The sequence below is a fragment of the Chrysemys picta genome, chromosome 5, assembly GCF_011386835.1.
Source record: "Chrysemys picta bellii isolate R12L10 chromosome 5, ASM1138683v2, whole genome shotgun sequence".
Taxonomy (NCBI): Eukaryota; Metazoa; Chordata; order Testudines; family Emydidae; genus Chrysemys; species Chrysemys picta.
Window position 1 is genome coordinate 37487162 of NC_088795.1, and position 17110 is coordinate 37504271.

The 17110-nt window shown below is 39.7% G+C and overlaps 1 protein-coding gene across 5 annotated transcripts in view; it reads right to left on the minus strand.

The window, feature by feature from the left end:
• ARSJ (arylsulfatase family member J) overlaps positions 1-17110 on the minus strand; it is a 118550-nt gene that overhangs the window by 50319 nt on the left and 51121 nt on the right. For 3 of the 5 annotated variants that reach the window (XR_508933.4, XR_006172649.2, XR_010601303.1), the window contains exon 2: positions 3378-3513. Coding sequence is in view for 1 of the 5 variants with exons in the window: in XM_005290320.4 (XP_005290377.1) it covers positions 15026-16421 (1396 nt within the window). In the remaining 4 variants the exon portion in view is untranslated. Of the gene's footprint in view, positions 1-773; positions 981-3377; positions 3514-13913; positions 16422-17110 lie in introns of those variants that run through there. The other 2 variants (XR_010601304.1, XM_005290320.4) reach the window with 2 other exon arrangements.

Here is a 17110-nt window from a genome sequence, read left to right on the forward strand (position 1 = left end):
GGCATGTATGTGATGTTCATCACAGTAGTTTCTGAGTGTGTGTGTGTGGGGGGGGGTGTTTAGTGTGGGATGAATTTCATCCCTAATTAATTATAAAGCACTATTTCATACTCAGAACCAGCATAGAAAGTGTGGACACCTCATTTGTCTAAAAAATTAGCTATTCTATTTCCAGTAGTTCTTTGTTATTATTTTATGATGTTGGTGTCTCATCTCACAATGTTGAACAAACCCTCCTGGGAAAAGATAACCACTAAAACACTCCAATTATGTAAACTACTATAAGGGCTTTGTTTAAATCTGCTCTGGCACATCTCACTGCTGGAATCAATATATGTTGGATGAGATCCTTGGATTCCTTAGGTAAGGAATAATAACAAAGGGCTTGATTCTGCCACCCTGAATTAGAGTGGCAGGATCAGCCTCTTAGGGTATGTCTACACTACAATTAGACACCTGCGGGTAGCCCATACTACCAGACTTGGCCTCCTGGGCTAAGGGGCAAGTTGGGAGGGTCCCAGAGCTCAGGCTCCAGCCCAAGCCCAAATGTCTACTCCACAGTTAAACAGCCTCTTAACCCAAGCCCCACGAGGCCAAGTCAGCTGGCATGGGCATCTAATTGCAATGTAGACATACCCTTTGTTTTCATTCCTGACCCAAAGTCCTTGGTATTTGGCCAAAAGTATACATTGCAGTACATTGAAACTGGACTGTTTCAAATAAGATTTTGATATTCTTTTGCATAAAAACAAATTGTATCGATGTACACAAACCTGATCCTATGGTAAGAAATTGTCTGACATAGCAACAGCAAAAGGACACACCAAACTAAGTAGACCAGGCCTCCCATGTTCCCCATTGTATTGGCTCCTTGCCTTTAGAAGGGGGAGTGGCAGGTCTCTTGCACAGCTAACATCAGTGATACCAATGCCGTTGCAAGACTCAAGCAGCAGGGGATGCTCTGAGCTCAGTGCTGCCAGTAGTTCTAAACTATCAAGGGAAGTGGTGGATTCTCTATCTCTTGATGTCTTTATGTCAAGACAGGATGCCTTTCTGGAAGATATGCTTTACTCAAACACAAGCTGTTGGGCTCGATACAGAGGAAACTGGGTAAAATACGATGGCCTGTGATAAACAGAAGGTCAGACTAGATGATCTAATGGTTCTTTCTGGTCTAACATTCTATGAATCGATGAGGAAAGGAGCTCTCTCTCTCTCTCTCTGAGATTGACCTTGTACACATTTCAAAAGAGACCCAACAACAATATTTAGGAAAAGAAGTGTCTTGTTTCAGAGATTATACAACTTTTTTTGAGCTCTGGCATTTCTGAATGGTTATAATGCAGTGCATTTAACAACATGCTGCAAGATGGAAAAGGTCCTTGTTTAATGAGGGACTGAACACTCGCCAATAAGAGCACAGGGCACTCAGCACATCAACTCAAGACTCCTTCATCTCACAGGATCAGGCTTTTACTTTGCTGTCCACTCTCATACGAAGTGTGAGCTTGATGATGACAAATACCCCCACTAAACTGCTTACAGCCAGACAAGGTGCTTTCTGGTTAGTTACAACCTAACCGTAGCAAGCTGAGTTTTCAAAATGTATTAGAAATGTTGCATAGTTTTCCTATTGTTAAATTCTCCCCAGCGTGTTGTTGCCCTGTGTGTATTTTCTTATGAAGAAAAGTAAATTTATTCTGGGCCACTTGCACATATTAGCAGAGACCTGCACTTGCACCAGGTGTTCAGTCATGTTCTCCTGTATCTGAAAGCTCCGCCCAAGCTGTTGCAATACAAGAGTCAGCTTTGTTCCATCAAAACCAATGGATTCTTAAAAATGTACTTGCATTTGATGTCACAGCTTTTCTATGGGTAAGCAGGAAGCCAAGTAAAACAGGAAGGCAAGTCATCTCCCACCTCCCAAAACCAGTCTTAAACATGGTATCATGATGTTGCCAGAGAAATGTCAAAGGCCATGTTTTCAAAGGACTTTGATATGCATGCACACACAATGCATTTGCACACATATATGTAATGTATTTAATTCTATATCTCTCATTGGCACTTCTGTGGTCCCCAGTTACCTCATGATACCATATTTATCTTCACAAAAACCCTATCACATAGAGGTAATTACTGTTATCCCAATTTTTTCCAAATGGAAGCTGCAGCACAGAGGATAAGTGACTTGCCCAAGGTCTCTCAGGAAATTTGTGGCAGAGCACAGACTTGAACCCAACTGTCCCAATTCACAGCCTGACACCCTAACCAAATATCAGGCACTCTAGTTAGATGCATGATCATCTGATTTGTGCACACAAATTCAGGTCACATGAACAGATCATTGTAGTAAAAGAGAGAGTGTCACCTCTATCAGGTAGCATAGAATTGATTATCTAACTCCCTAATATCCCTTTTTTCATACACTACTCATACCTTCCACATCTCTTGACTCTCTGTCTACTGATTCCCAAATATCTGGGCATATTTGTTGTTACCCAAACACGGATTATCATTTGTGAAGAGCAGATGATGATGATGTGCAGATCAGATAATCTACTGATGATCAGATTCTCTACTACATATTTAAAACCTTGGAAATGGGGAAGATATGGCTGCACCTGAGAGAAGCTAGCACTTATAATTTAAAAGGAATCAAAGAAAGGTACCGGAAATTGCATCCTGATAAGCCTCCTTGTCTTTAGCACTATACTAGTACTATAAACACTGACAGGAACATGAGAACAGCACCCTATTGATGGATGCTAGGCATGAATTTATGATAAGATTATGTAAAGCACTTTCTTGAATTTCTTTACGGCAATACAGTGAGTGATACAGGAGAGGATGGACATTTAGGACAGTTCAGCAGGCTGAAGGCTCCATGCTCTTTTCCATTCTGTGGCACAGAGAGGAGCAAAAGAGAAGGCAAAGGTTATGGGTGAAATCATGGCCCTTTTGCAGTCAATAGCAAAACTTCCATTGACTTCAATAGGGCCAGGATTTCATCCTCTATGTTTAGGAAGTACTTAGGAGGCAGAGTGGGTGGAAAAAAAGAACCAGTAACAGCACAAGCACTCAGCTCAGTCTCTGCTTGCTCATTATACTGGAAATAACTATTGCAAGTCGGGCATTCTCAGTGGCTAAACACAAACTTTATAGTTAAACCACTTCCTGACCAGTCACCTGACACGCAGGCTTATGAAGTGGTAGAAAGCCCCCCACCTTCTCAGAAAAGGATGGTGGGAATGGAGTCAACACTGCATGTTCTCCTTTCTAACAATACCCAGTGAAAAACCTCCACCAACATAGCTAAATTGGCTCCTATTATCTCAGCTAATTTTACTCCAAAAAGGAGTTTAACTGCTTCTTACCTTTATCTTGAACGAAGGGCAGCTGTCACACACAACTTCAACAACTATCCATAAGTAGACACACATTAGTAAGAACAGGTAGATGTTGGCTTTGTGGCCACCTGGATCATTCGTTCATCGCTGGTACCTCACTCTCCTGAAAATTAAGTGCAAAAACCCTCCTGAGAATGAAGTGTCAGTTCAAAGTTGGCTCATTTCTGTCTATCCATAAAATTGAACATTTTTAAAGAGGTCCCCCAGTATATACCTAATAGCTCACTTAATGTTAGAGAAGACCTTTAGTAAATAAAAGCTCTTCTTCTGGCCCTTCATCAGTTTATAAGAATAGGTTTAAAGTCCTCAAGTGGTCTTCAAATTAAACACATAGAGGATGACTTCTTTTTTGCAATTAGATAATAGGATAAATTACTCTACAGAAGACTCTGGCAATCCTCAGTGAATGCACTGAACTGTGCTTCTATTTATATTCTTTTAAAATGACCCTTTACACACTTGCACTGGAAAAATATTCATACATTTAAAGACTGAATTTCTTCTGAGTGCAGTTAAGTATTAGCCAGTTTTCCCCTGCAGAAGCAAATCTTAATTTTAAAAAAAAAAAAAGGAATCATATGGCTTGTTGTATTATTTCAGATGGTTTAAATTGACCCAAAAATCAAAAGTGTTAAGAAGATCCTAACTTTCCAATATTAAACCATTTTAAACAAGATTTGAGTTTGGTATACAGAGACCTCAGCCTGTGTAATACCATGGCAAACACACTTTTTAACCTTTTATTAAAAGATACAAAAAAATTAATCACAAAATGTTTGGTATTGCAACAGCTCTTGGTTCAGGTGGTTTGAAATTCAATTCAGAGTCACTTCAGTAGCAGCCCTGAATTAAGCTGGCATTTTGTTCACATGGGGAATTACCCAAGATGTTCTTTCAATAAAAGTTTGCTTTAGCACCTTAACCTTCAACAATTTAAAACATTTCATTTTTGCTACTTTTGCTTTTTTTTTAAATTCTTTACATTAAAACTTTGAAGTTATTACCATTTACAAAAGCTATAAACATTAAAATTAACAAAAGAAAATGGAAAACAAATCAAAGCATTTGTTAAAAAGTTTTTAGACAAATTATCAATTGCTATAAAACAATTGTTAACTCTCTCTTATTTTTGAAAAAAAAATGTTTACTTTGCATGCTTATTCCAAACCAGTTCAACACATTTAAGGATTTTTAAACCAACTTTGAAAACTATTGCTTGTTTGTCAAGATGCCATTTCTGAGTATATATTAACCCTTTAGGATGTAAAAAATGTATTAATTTAGATGGAATATATGGGCTCAAAGAGTCAAACATGTTAACATGATCCAGAAATTGTCCAACATTAAACAGTTTTAACCAAGGTTTTGGTTTGGTATATAGCAGGGGTTCTCAAACTGGGGGTCGGGACCCCTCAGGGGGTCACGATGTTATTACATGGGGGGTCGCAAGCTGTCAGCCTCCATCCCAAACCCCGCTTTGCCTCCAACATTTATAATGGTGTTAAATATATAAACAGATGTTTTTAATTTATAAAGGGGGTCGCACTCAGAGGCTTGCTATATAAAAGGGGTCACCAGTACAATAATTTGAGAACCACTGGTATATAGAGATGTCAACCTGCTTAGTACCATGGCAAGAACATCAGTAAAATTCCTTTTAATCTTTTATTAAAAAGATACAGAAAAAAAAGGAAAAATAGTTAAAGCATTTGAAATATAAAGTATTAAGTCTTTCATTTTAACAATATCCCTTGTTACCTTTCCCTGGTAAGAAAGAAAACCTCCCTGGCAGGACAATCTCTTAGCTGGCATTAAAATGGTAATAATTGGCCCTTTGGGGAAAAGAGAAGTTAGTTGAGATGGACTGGAGCTGATGTTGTTAAGACAAAGACAAAACAGGACAAATACACAAAAGGGAAAGAGAAGAACAGCAAAGATAGAAGAAAGCAGCTTCTTTCTCTGGTGTTGACTCTCACTTGTGACCTCGCTGCTGGAACAAACACAGATACAGCACACAGTCTTATCAGCCAGTCCAAGACCTGGCAAACTTGTAATGGGCTGTTTAGGGAATTGTTTTTAGCTGCCTCTTTCTGATCACAAATGTACAGCAGTGTTGCAAAATATACAAATGTGTCCAGCTTAGCTAGACTCTTATTAGACAAAAGGAAAAAGGAGAAGGACTGGAAAGACAAGAAATAAGGTGGGGAAGGAAAAGTGAGTGACAAAGTATGACATCCCAGGTGGTATTTGGGATTTAGTCAAAGCCAGTGGAAGTAGCAATACCATTTGGCTCCCTTTCTTCACCTGGTCTGGTCAGGGACATCTCTCAAGATTAGGATGAAAAAGGTATAGGGGACCATGAAACAGTGGGGGTTGCAGCCATCATGGAAGAGCTCGCGCCTTCCCCTTCTCTCACCTTTCAGTGAGCCAGCATTTCAGTAGTCCTGCTGCTATTTTTCTTACCTCCCTAAGTCTCTTTCTGAGGAATCTAAAAGGGAGTGATGGGCAGAGTAGCCTGTCCTCTCATTATTTTATCCATCAATTAGGCCAACGTTTGATACACCGATTTTGGTTCATTGGTTTTTCATTCCCACACTTCTCTTGTTTACCCGGCAGGATCTTGACATAATTCTTGAGTTATATCAGTAAGCCTTTTTGTTTTACACTAATTCAGATTTCTTTCTCCTTTTGTACCTTTTCCCATTAACAGCTATTGTTATAGGTTATTGTGACATTTATAAACTTTCACTCACTTTTTACAGTTGAGCTCACAATTAGGGTTAATCTGTAGGCTTTGTCACAACAGGCCTTGTCAAGTGATTAACAGAAACGGTCTTTTAATCAAATCTAGAGATCAGCATCAAACATTACATATGTTCCTTCAAGTTCTGCAGTAATTGAATGTGATTAAATACTTGACTTTTACTGAAACACCTAGGTTTTTTAATTAGACATTTTAAAAATATGTTTTTCAGAAAGTGTTGGAGTGACATCGCAGGTCCTTATTCTCCTCCCATTATGGAAATAGACAAAAAGGTAAATTAATAAGTTATGTTACTTAGAAACTGTCTTTCTGATTGTAATTTAAATAGAATTAACAAGGTAGCTTGAAAACACACACACTAAAGCTGGGGTTCTCAACCTTTTTCTTTCTGAGGCCCCCCCAACATGCTATAAAAACTCCACGGCCCACCTGTGCCACAACATTTTTCTGCATATAAAAGGCAGGGCATTAGGAGGTAGCAAGCAGGGCAGTTGCTACTGTGAAACAAAGTTGCTCAGGCTTTGGCTTCAGCCCTGGGTGGCGGCTTGGAACCCCAGGCATTTGCCCCATGCAGAGGGGCTTTGGCTTTTTGCTCTGGGCCACAGCAAGTCTAATGCCAGCCCTGCTTGGTGGACCCCCTGAAACCTGCTCAGGGCCCCCCAGTGGGCCTGGAACAGCTGGTTGAGAACCACTGCACTAAAGAACAGAGCTATGCTGTAATGTTAATTCACATTCAGGCACTCATTTGGTTCCTATGTGGTGGTGGCGGTGGCTCTGTTTAGATCTGTTATCATTAACTGTCTCAGTAGAGGTGACAAGCAGCATGATGTAGAAAAAGAGGTTTTACTTTTTTCTGATGGCCTTCCTCCTTAGATCAAAAATCTTAATTCATCAAAGCATTTAAGCATATAGTTAACTTCATCCCTATTCAGCAAAACACTTAAGAATGTACTTAATTCCACTGAAGTAAAGTTAAGCATATGCTTAAGAACTTTGCTGAATAGGGCCAGGCTGCTGAATTGGGTACTGAGTTATCTCAGAGCAAAAATAAGTCTTACGATCCTCTTCATGGTAATTTGTGTCTTCTGCCATTCCTAGGAAACCAGGAAAATAAACAATAGAGTACTAGAACCAAGTGAATGTTTGATTTTCCATATAATATACATTCACCAAGCTGTGATGTTTGGACACATCAGTAGAGGTTTTATCAAAGAGAAATAAAAATGAGCCGAATTATCTCAATTTTAGATTCTAAAATGCGGGAAAATACCAGGAGAAAGATTATCATCCATGTGTAATATAGTGAGGTGGGGTTTTTTTGTTTGTTTTTTTTTAAGTGGAATGCATGTGTGGGGGGGGCGGGGCAGGAGGGGCAGCGGTTATTATATATTTTTGTAATTTGAAAATTCAGTGCTTGTGAAAGGTGCTGTAATGCCAACTGTCAGGACTGATGCCCTCTATTTATTCACAGAATAGGAAAAGAAAGCGTCCCATACTGTCTTGCCTCGGGGAATTGAATTAATTTTGTCCCGAATAGACACTCCTTGTGAGGAGGGTGTGTAGCTCATTTAGATTTGAATCAGTAACCAAGAGATGAAAAGATTCATATCCCACTATCAATCCCTCACGTATCTGTGTGCTGAGTAGATCGAACATTGATATTCAACTCAATACATTTGGAATATAAGGTAAATAACACTCGATTCACTAGGCTTAAAATGACTGATTAACATCCATAGGAATTTAAAGATTTTATTGCGACAACCAGAAGGCACCTGTATTGTTCTGTGAATGCAACAAACAATGAAAATTACAAAGCAGGTGCAGAGAGCATTTTCAAGAATTCAGTATAAAAGAAATGTTAAATCAAAGTGTGGACCCCTCGCTCATAACAAGATCTCCGTGCTTGAAAATGTTATTGCAAAAATGTAACGTGGTTGTTTCTAGGTCTTTTTTAAAATTGAACAACAGCCAGACTTTTCTTAAATTTTGGTGTTAAAGGGCAACTATCCAAATATACATGGGGTTCCTGAGGGTGTTTGTATATGGAATGTGTGAGGGAGAGAAAAAGGGGGAAGTTAGGAACGTGCAGCAAAACCATAAAATAATTAATTTTCAATGCTTGGTGATGTCTAGACAATACCTCAGATTCCTCATGAAGTTTAGTTCTGTACAGATGGAAACATGAGTGTTCTTTACCAACTTGATCTCAAAATCCATTACCTCAATATGAAAGGGAAGATTTGCTTGCTTTACTGGCATAGTCCACTTTTCAAAAATGCTCATGTCTCAAAGGCTACAAGGATCTGTTGGATTGCTTTGGCTGTTAATGCATCCATTAGTGATGACAAATCATCTTCAGAGCCTGAGTCTTTTCCCCACATCCCACAGAATGAGTCACATACAGAGACTGTCATTTTAAAGAATCATTTACCATTCATAACATGCACTTCCACTTATCTTTGTTTTATTTGCAGCAAGGAAACTCTTATGCCTCCAGTTTCACGTCACGCTAAATCCAAAAAAGCTAACTCTCAATAGTGGATAATAAAACCATTTAGCATTTTTAAAAGCATTGAATGGGGTTTTAGGTAGGAATTGATGAAGGTTGAGAAACAAAATACCGAAAAGGACAGGATTAGGCGTCTTCATATCTGCCAGCTTTTCAAATGAAAATGAGGGTGATGTACAGTATCTAAAGATGATGTGTCAGGAGCCAGGGGGTGTTTTCCCTCCAGTTCTTTTCCCTCCCTTAGATTCCTCTCTTTTCTCTTACCTGCCAGTTCTGCTTTTCCTTCTGCACGGTGCTGCAGTGAGGAAGTACTGAACTGCGGGGTTGGGGCTAAGGAAGGAAAGCAGCTTTCATCTCTCACAAAAACACGGTCACCAAGAGTACATGGGAAGAGGAAGAAAAGAAGCATTTGTCTTCAATATGGTGTTTCCAAGGCTCCTGTAGACAGTGTTGATGCCATGTGAGGACGTTCGAACCAACCCACATAGATGATGCCAGCCCCATCTTGTCCATGTGCCCATGATAGGATATGGTGAACAGCAGCCCATATAACAAAAACCCTATTCTTCCTTTAAACACTTCAAAAATGGGTAATGAAACTGCTCTGAAGGGTCAGAGGGTGCAAGACTTTCTTTCTTGAAAATGTAAATGCAGGCCTGTCTTTGCACACATTTTTCAGCTTCAAAAAAGTAATGCCTTTTCTCCTTATTCCTGTACAATATCCAATGGGCCTTCCAATTTTGCTTTGGAATATGGGATTGTTGTCTAAGCAACTCTGGTTACCTCTGCTGAGCTGGCTGCTGTGTTCAACTCTAATGACTTCCGAGAGTATGAGCAATACATTCTTAGGCACATTCGACTTTGTGAGTGAGTGAATGAGCGTTGAATACACTATCACACAACAGCTCAGTAAAGAGAATGTCCTATTGAAGACACATATGGTTGAAGATCATGGAGAGGAAGCTGTGGCTGAAGGGGTCTATTGCAGGTTGGAAGAATACGCTGTATGCTATGGGAAATGAGAAGAACCAAGCTGGACTGTGAGTAAATAGGGCAAAGGCTAGAAGTGATTGGGTGATTGTAAAGGTTTGGAAATGTTCAATAAAAGATTCAGATATGCTTCCAAAAATGTCAAGGCTTTTTTAAACCCAACTTTCAACCCTGCTGAGCTTTGCCCACTAGTTTAACTGTACCTAACCTCTTGACTTGAATAGGACAGCAGAACTAAAATCGAATGCAGTCTTTAGAAAGTATGCACTGGTAGCAACCTCTGGTTTTATAAATGTTTTCTCCTGTGGCATATGTAGAATATATATAAGAATATAGAGACTTCTGATCCACCATTATACTTTATGCTAATTACATTCAAGGAGTTCTTCCTTTGCTCTGTAACTGAACAAAATGAAATAATGGAATAAAACATTGTCATATAATAATGGTCTCTGGTTTCTTCTGACCAGTAAATGTCAAGACAACCACAAAACTTATTTTCAAAGGGGACGTCACTGATTGTACGATGATGGCATTTTACTACCATGGACTTTATTTATATTAGCCAAGGAAATTGATGGAGAAGCTGTCCTTTCTGTCTGCTAGAAATTGGTGTGATAAAATGAATTAGCCGCTGCACTATTATTGAAGAGCTGTGTTCTAAGCAATTGAGAGAATAACTTATGTGCTTTAGGTTTCAGAGTAGCAGCCGTGTTAGTCTGTATCCGCAAAAAGAACAGGAGTACTTGTGGCACCTTAGAGACTAACAAATTTATTAGAGCATAAGCTTTCGTGGACTACAGCCCACTTCTTCGGATGCATATAGAATGGAACATATATTGAGGAGATATATATACACACATACTCGTCTGGCTCTGTCAATCTGTTTTTTTACTTCAGCAGGTGGGTATTGTAGTTTTAAGAATGCTTGATCGAGATCTTGTAGGTGCTTGTCTCTATCTGAGGGATTGGAGCAAATGCGGTTATATCTTAGAGCTTGGCTGTAGACAATGGATCATGTGGTGTGTCCTGGATGGAAGCTGGAGGCATGTAGGTAAGTGTAGCGGTCAGTAGGTTTCTGATATAAGGTGGTATTTATGTGACCATCGCTTATTAGCACAGTAGTGTCCAGGAAATGGACCGCTTGTGTGGATTGATCTAGGCTGAGGTTGATGGTGGGATGGAAATTATTGAAATCATGGTGAAATTCCTCAAGGGTTTCTTTTCCATGGGTCCAGATGATGAAGATGTCATCAAAATAGCGCAAGTAGAGTAGGGGCGTTAGGGGACGAGAGCTAAGGAAGCGTTGTTCTAAGTCAGCCATAAAAATGTTGGCATATTGTGGGGCCATGCGGGTAGCTAAGGAAGCGTTCTAAGTCAGCCATATAAATGTTGGCATATTGTGGGGCCATGCGGGTACCCATAGCAGTGCTGCTGAAGTGAAAAAACAGATTGACAGAGCCAGACGAGTACCCAGAAGTCACCTCCTACAAGACAGGCCCAACAAAGAAAATAACAGAACACCACTAGCTGTCACCTTCAGCCCCCAACTAAAACCTCTCCAGCGCATCATCAGAGATCTACAACCTATCCTGAAAGATGATCCTTTACTCTCACAGATCTTGGGAGACAGACCTGTCCTCGCTTACAGACAACCCCCCAACCTAAAGCAAATACTCACCAGCAACCACACATCACTGAACAAAACCACTAACCCAGGAACCTATCCTTGAAACAAACCACGATGCCAACTCTGTCCACATATCTATTCAAGTGACATCATCATAGGACCTAATCACATCAGCCATACCATCAGGGGCTCGTTCACCTGCACATCTACCAATGTGATATATGCCATCATGTGCCAGCAATGCCCCTCTGCCATGTACATTGGCCAAACCGGACAGTCTCTACGCAAAAGAATTAATGGACACAAATCTGACATCAGGAATCATAATACTCAAAAACCAGTGGGAGAACACTTTAACCTGTCTGGTCATTCAGTGACAGACCTGCGGGTGGCTATATTACAACAGAAAAACTTCAAAAACAGACTCCAACGAGAGACTGCTGAGCTGGAATTGATATGCAAACTAGACACAATCAACAAAGGATTGAATAAGGACTGGGAATGGCTGAGCCATTACAAACATTGAATCTATCTCCCCTTGTAAGTATTCTCACACTTCTTATCAACCTGTCTGTACTGGGCTAGCTTGATTATCACTTCAAAAGTTTTTTTTTCTCTTACTTAATTGGCCTCTCAGAGTTGGTAAGACAACTCCCACCTGTTCATGCTCTCTGTATGTGTGTATATATATCTCCTCAATATATGTTCCATTCTATATGCATCCGAAGAAGTGGGCTGTAGTCCACGAAAGCTTATGCTCTAATAAATTTGTTAGTCTCTAAGGTGCCACAAGTACTCCTGTTCTTTATGTGCTTTAGCCATTAAGAGATAAGCTCATCTCAGTCCTGCCAAATATACAAATTGTCCCTATAGACAGGGCCGCCCGGGGGGGGGGCAAGTGGGGCAATTTGCCCCAGGCCCCGGGCTCTGCAGGGGCCCCGCGAGCCCTGGCCCAGTGGCGGTCTGGGTCTTCGGCGGCATTTCGGTGGCGGGGGGCCCTTCAGTTGCTCCGGGTCTTCAGCAGCATTTCGGCGGCAGGTCTTTCAGTGCTACCGAAGACGTGGAGCGACTTAACGGCCCCCCACCGCCGAAGACCCGGACTGCCGCCGGGTGAGTACAAGCGCCGCAGCTCCCCCGCTTTGCCCCAGGCCCCCTGAATCCTCTGGGCGGCCCTGCATATTTTTGGTCCTTTCTACAGGACAACTGAGAAACCTGTTTTTTTAATGCTGGGCTCAGGTCACAACGCAGGGGTATTTCACATGAAACCAAAGAGTGATTTGTGTGCGTTAAGAAATCTCCCTGGCACTACAGTGTTTTAAAATCATCTTCTTCTTTCCTGATTGACCTTATAATTTTGATTACCCAAATCCAGATTCTCACAGTAAACGTAATTCTAGGCCAATATTTTACTCCTTTTATTTTTTAAAATGTCCAAACCCCATTCAAGTTTACATATTTGACATATGTTATGAAAACTTCTCAGGGTTGCCTTAAAAATATTTCAGGTCTATCCCTGAAGACAGAAAAGAAACTACACTTGCTTCTGATGCTGTGTTGACGATGGTTTGATTTTGATGAAATTATATAAATTTGCACTGTAGTGATTTTTGTTAGACGTTATTAGCAGTTATATTATCTGCAGAGATACAATCTATTTTTTGAAATTGTACTTTTATCAACAGAGAGTCCTGAGGCACCTTATAGACTTAAAGAAGTATTGGAGCATAAGCTTTTGTGGGTGAACACCCACTTCATCAGACGCATGATGCCACAGGACTCTTTGTTGCATTTTACAGATCCAGACTAACACGGCTACCCCTCTGATGCTTTTATCAGTATGCTGGACCTGCATCTGATTTCAGTTTACACTGATTTTAAACTGGTGTAACTCATCGACTGCAATGGCTTTACACAGATGTCAGGCCCTCTGTTTCTAATGGTTGAAATGGTATTCTCATTTAAATTTTTACCACAAGTTAGGGTATGGCTATCTAGTAAGTTGATCAGCTTGCATTAATTTCATTTGCTATAGGTTATGTTAAGACACAGATTTGCAATGGGCCACATCCACCCTGATTGAATTAGCCTTGTTAGCACTGGCCCCCCACTTGGTAAGGCAACTCCCATCTTTTCATGTGCTGTATATTTATACCTTTCTACTGTATTTTTCACTCCATACATCTGATGAAATGGGTTATAGCCCATGAAAGCTTATGCCCAAATAAATTTGTTAGTCTCTAAGGTGCCACAAGGATTTCTCGTTGTTTTATTCATGGGAACTCTGAATTACATTATCTACTGTAATACAGCAAGATTAAAAAAGCCAGTGTAACCATCCATCTGGGTACTGGAGAATTCTTCATTAGCATCCTTGGAGATAAGGACAGTTTTAATAGTGTCCTGAAGTCAGTAACTCTTTGAAGGTCAGAACTGTATCTCAGAAATGAAATGTCAAATCAAACCTGCATTTAAAAAAAAAAAAAAACCCAAAACAAAGCTTATCATTTACAGACTAACACGGCTGTTACTCTGAAACTTATCATTTAAAAAAATCAAGAACTGAATTATGGCCTTCAGTGCAAAGGAGAGGCAGAATACTTTTATGAATGCCATAAAAATAAAATATTTTAATAGATATATAAATAAAAGGTTTAGAGTAGACTCCCCCCCCCAAAATACATAAAGCCAGTCTAGCTTCCATACAGAAACTGAACAACAATATTTCAAGTGACTACTGAGTCAAATAATCACTTTGATACATTCAAATTAATTGGAGACAAATACATAATGAAATGATGTACCTGAATCTTTCTTCTTTTGCATCTTATCAGTATTTACAGTAATTTGTGTTTTTACAGTACTATGCAGATTTGGATATGTAAAATAAAACCCCTAATGATAGAGCAAATCAAATCAAATCAAACAAAAAGGTGGCTTGTATCACCCAATGTGAAAGCTTTAATACACGTGAAGTAATTGACTTGTGTTGTAAAATATATTATGTTTTTATGTACTGTAGCAGAGTTAACTTAAAGTGTATAAACATTACATTCATTTTGGTGGTGTTCTCAAAGACTACATCTCTGCCTATCCCTATGGTAAATAATATGAGACATGCGCTAACTGATTCTTGTGTGTGCTTTTGTTTTTATTGGAAAACAGTGTAACCTAGCACCAAAAAAATCTCCCATTTATGTAAGACAATTTAATTAAAAGCAGCTTTTTAAAAAAGTATATAGACTATTAGGGGGCTTAAACTTTTGCTGTGCTTAATTAAAAAAAAATATCACAACATGGTGACTACAATCCAATATAACCTAAAATGAGAATCAGATTTTGGGTTTTACTTCTCTCTATAGATCATCTTTATCTGTTTGGAAATATCTACCATTTTCCATACCATTATTGAAATATATAGTCTATTTTGGGCATGGAATCACCCCACCAAGTATCCTTCAAACAGAGAAATACTGGAACTGAGAGTTATTTCCATTGTTATATGGAATGTAGCTATGATGGGAAAACATCATTTGTGCTGAAGAGAACGTTTGCCACATGGGCATTTCTATATTCTTCAGGTAGGGCGTCAGGATAACTTGTGCTAAACAAACCAGAAGGGGAGATTTTTCATTCAATCATAGTGCAGAGCTGGTATTTCTACTCTGGTGGAATGTCAGGAGCTCCTGAGAGTTAGGTTTATGCAATGACAGTAGTTGATCCTATCTACCAGCAAGGTGCAAACGGCAATGTAAGGACTGTCCCTTTTTCTGACTTGTTTTTTTCTTGTTCTTCTTTTGTTTATTCTCTCCCTTAATTTTACCTGGCTTCTTTTTCTTCTGATCCTCCTTAAACCATGGGCCCCAGACTCCTCCATTGAGTTTAGGGTTACTTCTAGGGTCTTTAGCTGGGTATCGAACAGGAACTGCAGTCTTATTGAACTGTGAAAGTCTCCGCAACAACTGCTTCACTATATCCGGATACTTACCAGAAAGGTCCACTCGTTCATAGGGGTCTGCAGTTATGTTAAAAAGCCACACTGTTTTGCCAGCCATCCAAGAAACTCGTTCGTTATGCCAGCGATTGGGGCCAGCATTGCTAAAAGATTGAGGAGGGACCCAGTCACTGTATCCAGGATTTCCTGTCAGTAGTTTCCAGTGGTTTACTCTGATTGCTGACTGAACTGCTGTGTTCCAGATCCCAAAGCCTGCTGCCCATGAGCCATTTTTGGCTTTGGTGTAAATGGGGTCAATGTTGTGTAAAATGTCCACCCTTGGGGAACGTCTGCCTTCACTTACGGTCTCCCATATATCATAGCCATCCAACTGGATGTCCTCATCAATCTGCCCTTCTGCCAATGTGATCAAAGTGGGGAACCAGTCTGTGATGTGCACAAGCTCCTTACACACAGACCCTTTGTTTTTCAGAAGGGGGCTATGGACAAAGCCAACAGCACGGATTCCCCCCTCCCAATATGACCCTTTGCTTCCTCTGAGAGGCCAGTTACTTCCTCCTGCCATTGGTTGCCCACCATTATCTGAAGAGTAGATGAGAATGCTGTTGTCATAGTAACCATACCTCTTTAAAGCAAGGGTCACATTGTTGATGGCTTCATCCAAACAGGCCAGCATGGCAGCATATCTCCGCCTGTTTATATTATTAATTGATCTGTAATGTTCAAAATACTTGCCTGGTGCCTGTAGTGGAGAGTGAACAGCTTGGTAAGCAATATATAAAAATATTGGGGTCCTGGGATTATGAGAGGCTAAGATTTGTTGTACTTTTTGTGTGTACATCTGTGTTGAATATATGCCATTGTCATGATCCCAAGCTGCATTGTCATTCTCATATAGGTCATAGCCACATATCCCAGGGCTGTCACATTTGTAGTGAGTGTAATAATCCCCACTGCCCAAGAGTGAGCCAAAAAAAGAATCAAATCCTCTTTGTGTCGGCATGCATTCTTTACGGTAAAACCCCAAGTGCCATTTGCCAACCATGTGTGTTGAGTAGCCAACCTCCTTCAGCTTCTGAGGTAGAGTCACATTATCCAGAGGTAAACAGTTAGGCTGGGTAGGCCTTATGACAGAATGCTGAAGGCCTGTGTGTATCTGGTATCTGAAAAAGACAAAAAAGGAGAAATACATATTAGACAGAGTGGAGAGAAAAGAAATGTATGTGGACACATCCACAAACAAGAACACACATGCAATAAATAGTAACAACAAATGTTCCCGCACAAAACAGTCATTGTTGGAAATGTTTTAAAAGCATAAATCTCAAAGAATAATAAGATCATGCCAAGACATTTGTCGAAACAAGAAAATGGCATATGTTTTACTTTAGAAATGTTTAAAGGTTAATAGTCAATCTTTTCAATATACTCTATATACACTAGGACTTGTGAAAAACTGACAGTGTTCTACACCTTCTTGTGCCTGAATATTTCCTTAGTATTTGTCTGAGTTAAACTGTAAACTCTTGAGAGCACAGATCTGTTTTTTTTTTTAACCTAGTCTATGCAGAGCTGTGTGGAATTACTATATACTATAGAAATAATAAATAACTATAAATCCACCAACATTAAAGCTACTAAAGAAGGCACTGTGCAGCATTATGATGTCTTTTACAATGTGCCATAGCCTCTAACAGGGGATATTTATACAAGCTGATGTAGATCTGGCAATTGAAAAATAAGAACGAAAACTTCATCAACAGATTTCTATTTGCCTTATTGTTATCTTGGTCATATATACAGCATTAGAGTTCAACATACAAGCCCTGACCTTGTTCAACAGCCAAGTTCT